Source organism: Nicotiana tabacum, chromosome 12 (genome assembly GCF_000715075.1).
Source record: "Nicotiana tabacum cultivar K326 chromosome 12, ASM71507v2, whole genome shotgun sequence".
In the NCBI taxonomy this organism is placed as follows: domain Eukaryota; kingdom Viridiplantae; phylum Streptophyta; class Magnoliopsida; order Solanales; family Solanaceae; genus Nicotiana; species Nicotiana tabacum.
The window spans coordinates 47,262,918-47,273,331 of NC_134091.1; the positions used below are offsets into that span (position 1 = coordinate 47,262,918).

General features: G+C 34.3%; 1 protein-coding gene across 4 annotated transcripts; it reads right to left on the reverse strand.

Moving 5' to 3' along the window:
- Nucleotides 1–3,006: 3,006 nt before the first annotated feature.
- On the reverse strand, nt 3,007–8,568 carry LOC107766055 (uncharacterized). 4 transcript variants are annotated; one of them, XR_001643577.2, is made up of 5 exons: nt 8,234–8,568; nt 8,083–8,139; nt 6,375–6,578; nt 4,540–4,760; nt 3,007–3,285 (listed from the first exon to the last, which is right to left on the reverse strand). XR_001643577.2 is itself a non-coding variant. In XM_016584769.2 (3 exons), the coding sequence occupies exons 1-3, from the start codon at nt 5,057–5,059 to the stop codon at nt 3,270–3,272; spliced, it is 327 nt and encodes a 108-aa protein (XP_016440255.1). In that variant the 5' UTR covers nt 5,060–5,568; the 3' UTR covers nt 3,007–3,269. The 4 variants fall into 4 exon arrangements, 1 of the variants encoding a protein (XP_016440255.1); XR_001643578.2 differs by lacking the exons at nt 6,375–6,578; nt 8,083–8,139; nt 8,234–8,568 and adding an exon at nt 5,582–6,368; XR_012697278.1 differs by lacking the exons at nt 6,375–6,578; nt 8,083–8,139; nt 8,234–8,568 and adding an exon at nt 4,865–5,561.
- Between the last annotated feature and the right edge of the window lie 1,846 nt (nt 8,569–10,414).

The following is a 10,414-nucleotide window of genomic DNA, read 5'->3' on the forward strand; positions in this document are numbered from 1 at the left end:
CTTATCCTTAATTGAAGTCATTATTATCTTATCCGTAATTGTTTATTCTTAATTGAATTTATTAGTATCTTTTCTGTAATTGCTCAACCTTAATTGAAGTTTTGTTATCCCTTTCAATGTTGACTTATCCTTATTTAGAATCATTGATTCATGCTATCTCTCTTACTGTCGAGTTGTACTTATGTGGAATTGTTGTTGCACACTATCTCTCCCCTTGTTGAGCTATTCTCATTGAAACTATTATTCTCTGTTGTCTCTTTCAATGCGAACTCGTTCGTCCATTTCCTTATGTTCTGAAGCTCTTGAGTTGATTTACTTGCCGTATTCTCTTATTATTGTTGTTGTTGCTGCTGTATGCAGTATTGTTGAGCCGAGGGCTATGCGTGGTTGTGGTATTGAAACTGTTTTGAGGAAATATTGTGGCATATGAGCACATGTTGTGAAAGTCATTTTATTTTGTTGTTATGTTTTGGCACACATGGTATTGTTGAGAGGATTGTCGGGGGGTTCGCACGTGAGTTGTCCGTGTTGCTATTACTATTGATATTTGCACATACTGCATGACATGGTGGGTATATATATGGGTTTGCGCATGTGGCGAGATAAGGTAGGAACATTATTATGCGCGTGCGGCGAGACAAGGCAGACATTTACTTTATTATTGCGCACGTGGCGAGACAAGGTGGGCTATATCGGGGAATGATATGTGACAACTTGTGATGGCCTGGGGCATTGTTGTTGTTGATATTTGTGTAGTGGTGTGCCTACCTTGTGTGAGTTTTACCTTGTACATTTTGTGGTGATCGCCTCTTATGTGCCATTCATTGTCTCTACTCTTACTTGTTGGCTTGAACTATAGAAGAACACTTGCACAAGCATACACGTGATTAATCACCCATATCGGTTTAAGAAAACGAATCTTGATGTTATTGACCATTTACATGTACTCTCGTCTACTTGCCTTATATGTGAGAGTTGTCTTATTCGCACGTGAGGTGTCCGTGCAGTCATGAGTCATTCTTATTGTTGGCACATGAGTGGTCCGTGCAGATATTATATATTGTCACCCTCTTGGCATGTGCGTCGTCTGTGCAGTTATAAGTTATAATGTGGGCACAAGATGCCAAGTGATTAGGGTTCACAAATTGGGACCCGTGATTGTGATTTTGAGGTTTGGTACCTCGTGGAAGTTCTTGGATAAACTTGGTGTGAAAGCGGTTGTTCTTATTGAGTTGTTACTTGTTTTTCTTTATTTGGTTTCACCGGATTTGAACTGTGTTCAGCTTACTCCACAGTGTTATTACCTGTTGTGTATCGTTGCTAACTGTTGCTTTTAGTTCCTATTACAAGCATTGCATTATTATTGTCATCATGCCTAACTTTATAGTGATATTGTTCCTTGTTAGTTCTACATTTATACTTGTTCAGGTTGTTTATTCCAGTGGGTATCTTGACTATTTCTCGTCACTACTCCACCGAGATTAGTCTTGATACTTACTGGGTACCACTGTGGTGTACTCATGCTACACCTCTGCACATTTTTGTGCAGATCCAGGTGCTTCGGATGTTGTTGATTATTAGCTAGCTGACCGAGCATTGCTGTGGAGACTCAAGGTAAACCTGCCGTCGCGTTTGCAGGCCTCAGAGTCACCTTCTGAAATTTCATCTTGTACTATTTATTTCTCTTCCGGAATAGTTGTATTTAGGGATTTTATAGCAAACTCATTAGAGCTTATGAATTGTACTACCGGTTTTTAGGTATTATTTCAAAATTGGAAATGTTGGTTTCATTTAGAAATATCTAGTTTCCGCTTAATAGTTCTGTTGGTTAATTTCTATCAATTAATTCAGTAAATGTTAGGCTTACCTAGTCGTAGAGACTAGGTGTCGTCACGACATCCTTCGGAGGAAAATTGGGGTCGTAACAAGAGTACTAGTAAATCAATTTCTTTTTTTCTATTCTACCCTTAATATTAATTGTTCTTGAAGACTACAAATACCTTAATTTAAGTAGGGGTGACAAACGGGCGGGTCGGGTCAGATATGGAAAGGTCAAAATGGGTAAATACAAAAATGAATAAATTATCCGACCTGACCGATACATAATACGTATAAAAAATAGGTTAACCGGCGGATAACATGGATATCCATATTATCCATGACCTCTTAAATATGATTACCTTTGGGAGAATTCCTAATCTCCCAAACTTGAGGAACCCCCAATTTCAGGTTTTACAAATGTAAAAGTTAAACTCATTAGTTATCCATTAGTTATCCTTTTTCTAAATGGATAATATGGTTCTTATCTATATTTGATCTTTTCTAAAAGTTGATTATCCAACTCATGTGTTTAGTGGATAATATGGGTGGATAACTATCTTTTTAAATATTTTGCCACCACTACTTATGAGTAAGTATTAAATGAAGAGAGATTATATCTTAAGATATTACTACTAGAAAAATAACCTATGGCAACGCATGCAAAATCGTTACCATTGATCTATTGCAACGGTTTAGTGACCGTTCCACCAGGTCGCGTGCCAAAAGCTCTGAAGCAACGGTTTGGGTAAAGGTTGTATTAACCGTTCCTATAGGGCTGTCTATCATAACGGTTATTCTTCTTTCTGATGTAACGATTATTTTTCCTCTATTGCAACGGTTTAGAACCGTTACCATTAGGTTTAATACAACACTTTTATAAGCTATTGCAATGGTTATTTAAAGATATCACAACGGTTTCTAATGCTCTTGTTACAGTTTTTCATATTGCAACGGTTACTCGCAATACGTTTGATTTTTCTAATGGGACGGTTTACAGATCCTATTGCAACGGGTTGCGTGACCTACTGCAACGTATTACAACACTTGAAATATATTTTGTATACTATTGCAACGGTTCTGGTAGACTATGCAACAACTTATATATATATATATATATATATATATATATATATATATATATATATATATATATATATATATATATACACACACACACCTCTGATGTACAATTATAAATTTTAATACACCAAAATTTATATAAGTCACATAATAAATTACTCATAAACTTTTACAATCCAAAATAATTGTCAAACAAACTAGTAATTAATATCCATCAAAGCAAAATGTTCAAACCCATCCAAGTGCATGCATAAGCGTTTACTATTCAAGAGTTAGTATAAAATATTCTTAAAACATCTAAATTTTCAGCAATAACCCAAAAATCTTCTTAAGTTAGGTCTAGATCATCAATGTCTCCGTCTTCCCTTTCACCATTTTCTCCACCTACAAAAAAGATAAATCAAGTCATTACCTTCGAGCGCTAGTTGACAATTCAAGAAAGCATGAACGAAAAAGCAAGCAATTCAATTCTAAAAGTTTGAGAAGGGAAACGCGTCAAATTAAAGCAGCAGTAGGACTACCGAACATTTTTGTGTTTGATAAAAGCATTGACCATATCAACTATTATTTCGTACAGTTTTAGGATAGCTTAAGGCAAAACTGCAATGATGAAGCTTTTAACATAATGTATAATTGTAGGAGGCAACTGGATAGCATTTCGTACAACAAGTTGATAGATGGATTCTCATTACCATTATTCTGCTAAAATATATATATGATGGAAAGAACTCCACGAATCAAATCCAATATAAGAAGCATACCTCAAAATATGTCGTGCGGTTCATTTACAAGTTACAACTCACAAATGGCATTTTACAAATACAAGCAATGCCTCAATTAACAAGACAGAAATAACAGCCAGAAAAGTATCTATAGTATATTATATTATAGATACTCATCACGAGTTTCATGTCGACAACTTAAGAAAGACGGCCCAACACTCGGCATCGGGCATAGCAATAGACAAGAAGAAAATTAAGATTTACATCATTTATGCCACTATATTACTACTGAGAAGTGAGAAATAGTTGCGTTCACCTAATGAAGATGGGCATTTCAATTCCGAATCTGCAAACCTCAACCACAAGTAACTATAGTTGCCTTATTGTTTCCATGTAACAAAACAGCAGCGTCTCGCATATTTCCATGTAACAACCTTTTAATTCCTAAAACATGGATACTAACAGATCCTTATCAAGAGAAACTAACTGAATGCAACTATCAACCAACAGAACAACCAAGCTAATTTATTAATCGGCTAAAAGCATGGACTAACAACAACCAGATGTCAAGCAGGAGGTTGTAATATCCGAGCAGCACACGAAGACACAAACAAAGTCTAATTAAAGATTTACCACTTAACCAATATCAAACTAGCCCCTAGATCGAAAGCCACACAACTAGTAGAAGATGGTAAAAAAATTACTATATTAATCAGACTTGGCCAGCACACTAATTTTCCTCTAAGAAAAATTGTCAAACATGTTGCGTGCATGAAGCGAGATCACTCAGTTGCGAACAAGAAGAAAAAAAAATTGTGAACAGAGAAAGAGAGTTGTGGTAGAAGAAGTAACAGAAGGAGGAGAAGAAGAAGAAAGAAAGAAAAGAAGGGGTGTAACATTTGGAGTAAGTACTAACCTCTCTTCCATTTCCTCCATTTTCTGTTGCATCTTGTCCTCTGTATCATTTAATGAGGGTCCAAAATCTTTCATTTTCCTTTTTAAGACGGTCTTGGTAACCCCAAGTCCATACAATCTTACACGACCTGGATGCTCGGCTCTCATTACTGATGCAAATGCGTCTACAGATTGACTGTCATGTTCACTTTCCTGAGTTGATTGTATTTTCTCCATTTCAGCCTACATAACAAATTCAAAAGAAGAGAGCTTAAGTAAATAAAACTGAGTCAATAATTAAGAACTATGAAATAATCTCGACAAACTTTAAATTAGAAAATTCGTACAATTTTACTAATTGTATCCTACAATTTTACTAATTGTATCCTCATATGAGATTTTGTATACTCGACCAGGTTTTCTTTTTTTGGTAGCCACAAAGATGTCCTTACTTGATAGATTATCAGAAGTTTCCTTCTTTTTTGCCTGGTTACATAAAAACAAATATGAAAAACTTTTTCATGTAAAGCTGACAAGTTCATATTAAAAAAGTGATAAACATATTGTATAAAGAAACAGGACGATAGCTTTCACTTCTTATATGACAACGAAACTTAAGTAGCAAAAAATAACAAGACCTTACTGAACTATGACGATTTGGTGCCAATTTTCCAAACTATCATTACTACCAGTAACATGCGGCAAAATTTAATCATCTTCACTTGTCATGGAAACTGGTCAATGGTGTATTCTTACTTGGGTTAGTCATTCTATGTTAATAAAAATCATTTTCCTGAAGAGCCTAGCAGAATGACCATATAATATGGTGGTTGATGCATATCTTTCATAGAAAGTTTTACATGAACTTCAACAGCTTGTTTAAGCATTTGTGATTTACTTGGCAACTAGGTGTGGCTTAAGATCTTAAGTACTAAAGAGAAGTGGGGCATTCTTAAACAAATATTCATACTATGGCTAGCATTGCTTGGTAAACTAAGAATCAAATATATCCTACTGAGTTGGGGCATTAGTATAGATAGTGTAAAAAAGATAAAACATCAAACCTCGCGGATTAGAGCAAAACTTGTCTTGCTAGCAGTGTGTGGATGCTTCAACTTTTTTCGATTCTCAATGTTGGTTTTGGATTGTTTATGCAAATAAAATGAGTCAATAAATTTGGCAGCATCAATGAAAATATAACTCAAGATTTGGCAGCATAGATTTGGAGATCAACAGTATAGCAATAAGAATGTGTACATACAAAGATAGTGGGTGTGCAAATGCATGAACCGCAGTTCTAATGATGGACTGACCCCACAACGAGTTAAGAGTTGCATTCCTTTATTCTGGAAACAATATTCTCGTGATTTGGAATGGTAAATCTTGTGATTCAATCTGTTATCCATTCTTTTTCAGTTTGTTGCTTGATCTATTTCTAAGTTCAATTCAACTTAAGAACACTGTAATTCCAATAGTCTTTAGTTAGTAGCTTTGCTGTTTTAAGCATTTCAGACACTCTAATTTGTAAAAGGAATTTGCATGGTTCTTCTTCAAAAGCTGTTGTTAAGTTATATGAAAGTTAAAGCCTCAGAATACAATCACTCACCAGGTATTTCTATTCTAATTTTAAGAAAAGATCCTCAGTTGTCATCTTTTGATGCTATTAAATTTTTGAGCAATGAATAAACAGTTTGACTGAACTTTCACTGAAACAGTTTACTTTTCACATTGACAATTAACAGTTAGACAAATGGAGGAAGAAAAGCACAGTGAATTCTGCAAATCTTCATATACACGAACCAGTTTTAAATTTTATTTAAGGAAAGCATATTCAGCGATTGGAGTGTTCAAGTTTACCTTGTGGGAATCGGAGTTTCAATAGTTAAGAAGATCCTTAAAGTGAGATTCCGAAACGTCCACCGGTCTATTCTCCATTCGAAGCTCGTCATTGGCATAGGCGTCAAAGTGATTGTTCTTCAATTTATTCTTATACTTTCTCCAAGCAACCTGAATTGAATGAAAAAACTATGTTTTCGCCTCCTCGAGGATGTCATATTTTGCCTACAAATTTGGTGCAATTAGATTAGTGTAAGAAAATATAAAATATCATCCACGCTTATTGAAAATTAAAAACTTCAAACCTTGACATATTTCTACATGTCATTTTTTGTGTCTAGTTTCTTCCAATTAAATACATTAAGCGGACAAAATATCCCATTCAAATTATTCATGTTGAATTGATACCTCAAAGATTATCAGTTCAAATTATTCATGTCGACACGTATAGTATTTGTAGTAACAAATACCCAACTACTCTTTGTTTGCCCTCGTCTCCATTTTATTTACCTAAGTTCTTACTTGAATTTGGTGACACGTGCCTCATCATTTACTTGATTTAGAGACTGTAAGAATCTATAAGATATTCTCTAATCTTCAAGTATTTGAAGATCATGTTATAGCAAAGTTCGACAAAACAAACATAAAAAACAAAGTTTACTAGTATGTATGAAAATCTGACAGAAATATTTCTCATACTTTAATGGTATATTACTCAATAATATATCAATTTGTCATTATTCATCACTACACAAGCATGCAAACTAGTGGAGGAAATAGATGGATATCAAGTTATTTGCTAATGAAATGGCCATGTGAGACTAAATTGTAGGTGCTGAGATTAATCTTCTGTACCAAGATTTGTATAGTTAAGGAAGACTGTAACATTAGGAAAGTGTTTATGCTGATTAAAGAGAATCTTGTTGTTGGTTTTTTGCTTTATATACCTTTCTCTTTTTCTTTTCAGAAGCTTCATTGTTGTAACAGTAGAACAAGTCTATTGGAAGAATTGACACATAGATCTGCTCAACAATTAGGGAATGGAAAATTGCCTAGAGTTTCAAGTAGCCCTTCTCTGAAGCAAGCTGGATCCCCTTTGCAAATCAATAATTCGGGCCAAACAAGGATGGAATTGATGTCTATAAATTTGGGCAGGCCTATCACTAATTCTAATGAGTCTGTTTCAGAGCCAAGTGGAGAAACAGGGCCAAAAACTCCAACTGAATTGAATTCTACTAGAAAAAGAAAAACAACTCTTCAAGAGGAAATAAAAGAAGTTGCCCCCGCTAATGGAAACATGATTAGGATTATTATGAAGTCAAAATAATCTTGATTTGCTTAACTAATGCAATTAGTGGCTAATCAAATTTTCATTTTAGGGAGGTGAAGGTGATGATAATGCAAGAACAAAGCGATATAAACAAGAAGTAGAAGGAAATGACACAGAAAATGGAGCAGTTAACATGGAGGAATCAAAGGGAAATAATGAAGGTGATGAAACTCAAAATCAAAAGCCTCCTAAGCGACCAAAGGACTATATTCATGTTAGAGCAAGGAGAGGACAAGCTACGGATAGCCATAGTCTATCAGTGAAATTATCAGCACAATACTCCCCTAGAAAAAGATCACAGCACAATAAAAATTGTGTATTTCCAATCAATAACAGTACATCGCTCAAATACCCCAAAAATAAAATTAAAACCAATTAATCTTGTGTAAAGAAACTTACGATGATATTTATTCCACAGCTACCAGCGGCAAATTCTTGTTCCAAAAGGAATGAAATCTGCGAATTAGGGCTCAACTGTTGAGAAATTGCAAATGCAGTAAAAGAAGAGCATGTGAAATAAATCAGAAATTTATGAGAATCGAGCAAAAACCTTGAATTAGGGATCTGTGAAACTTGACGTGTTAGCCGAGCTTAATCGAGAAAAAAAACTAAACTTATTGGATGGTTCAAATTGTTTGAAGGAGCTAGTTGTTTATTGTGCGAATTAGGGCTCAACAGTTGATAATTGTTTGCTGAGATTTGGTGGGTTTAACGAAGGTTGGCAGAGGGACTGTCACCGGCATAGGACTGTCGCTGGCGTGGGTGTCACTGGCGGGGGCGAGGTTTGGCAGAGAGATTGGGCGTGGTTTGTATTGGCAGAGAGATTGAGCGTGAGCTTTCAGAGAGAGGCTTAATATTTTACCTTCTCCTTTTAATTAATTAGTAGTACTATTACATAAAAAATATAGGTAAAGAAAATAGAATGTAAATAATTTGGGGTTTTGGCGGGTTTCACGAAAATTTAGGGGGGGAAATAATTAAGAGGGATTAATAACCGTTCCCATTGATTTTTTTCCCAGATCCGTTGCAATAGATTCGTCTATAGGAACGGTTACAAGAAACGTTGCAAAAAATAGCTATGGGAACGGTTTCCACGCAAGCGCAACGGTTTTATGATTGAAGTGTGCCGAATGTACCTATGCCTTATTGGAACGGTTACGACCGGTTCCATAAGTGCTCTATAGCAACGGTTTCTGAACCGTTGCAAAGAATCCGTTGCCATAGGCTGATTTTCTAGTAAATAAGAGTATAATAGTAAAAACTTTTCTTATTTAATATTTTTTTACGGGGCGTGTAAAAAGCAAACATGACAGATAACTTGAGATGGAGGGAATATATATTAGATGTTGAATGTTATTCTTGCATTAAAAAGTATAATAAAGTATTTATAGCTTCCGAACCATATTGAAATCTTTTGTAGACTCGGCCGAATTAACTTACGAAAAAAAATTATTCTTAAAAGTAGTTGTTGTATAATAAATGCATACTTGCAGTAAGAAGAATATTGTTACTTCATATATAGTTCATACAGTATCATTATTTATTGTCATGTCTACTTCAAAATATATATATTCTGGCAAGTCTTGGACTGTTGGGATAGTATCTCTGATAGAAAAATTTCCAAATAAGGAAAAAGTACTGATACTCCAGTATCTTTGCACAATATTTAAGCTGACACAATATTTAGTTAAACTCATATCAAAAAGGGAGGAATATGATGACAATAAACGAAATTATTTGGCAAGATTTTAGTTTAATACAATTTGTATTATTGAAAAATAGAAATTAATTAAGAAGGATCTGAGCAAATACATGTATATGCCCTTTTTCCCCCACAAATTGTCTTAATTCTTCTTTTGCACCCTTGGTCTCATCATCTTTCTAGTGCTACTCAACCTCTTCGTCCCTTCCTCTCTTCACTTGCTATGTGCGCTTGAGATCGAGTCTCGTGAACGTTCACATACATAACGTACAATACGACTTTTGTTAACATATTTTTGAGTTCTACTTCTATATACTTACTCTGTAAATGAATACCTACTTGTACCTACCGATTATAAGTACAATCTACTATAACATGTTAAATTACGTTGCTAATGTAACAATTTTGACATAGTATAACAGGTTAAATTACCTGGCTAGTATAACAATTTTTTACATAATGTATATATATAAGTTAATGACTTCAAGATAATGTTGAAAAGTTCTTATAAAAATTTATATATACCAATAGAGAAAATTAAAAAAGACGTTTTCTTCAAAAGACTATTATGGTATATGTTTATAGGTAATATATTTAATTTTCTTGTGTGAAACGTGAATTTCTTAATTATTTTTAATAAAATATTATTATATTTTAAAGCGCATAAAATGCTGGATTATAAATTTTTCAAGAACTATTATTTTCCATGAGAAGTCCAATCCCAAGTTTTGAAAAAAGCAAGCACATACAATATTCATTAGTCCTCTCTTAGATCAATTGAATGCATTTATTTGAATATCTTTTGCATTCTTCTGGAAACTGTCTCCCAAGTAGCATGGGAATAGTAGTAGTAATGATATACATATCCAATCCCAAGTATTGAAAAAAGATTGCACAGGCAAAATTCATTAGTCCTTTCAGATCAACTGCATACATTTATTTGAATACCTATTTCATAGTCAAGGAAACTGTCTTCCCAACCACAAAAAACACTCCATTGTATGAAAAAGAAATAGTAGTAGTAATGAT

Coding starts and splice junctions, on each gene's coding strand:
- LOC107766055 (XM_016584769.2), bottom strand. CDS start 5,059: ATGAACTTGTCAGCTTTACATGAAAAAGTTTTTCATATTTGTTTTTAT. Junction 4,761..4,969: donor AACTTCTGATAATCTATCAA/GTAAGGACATCT, acceptor TTTGTTATGTAG/GCTGAAATGGAGAAAATACA.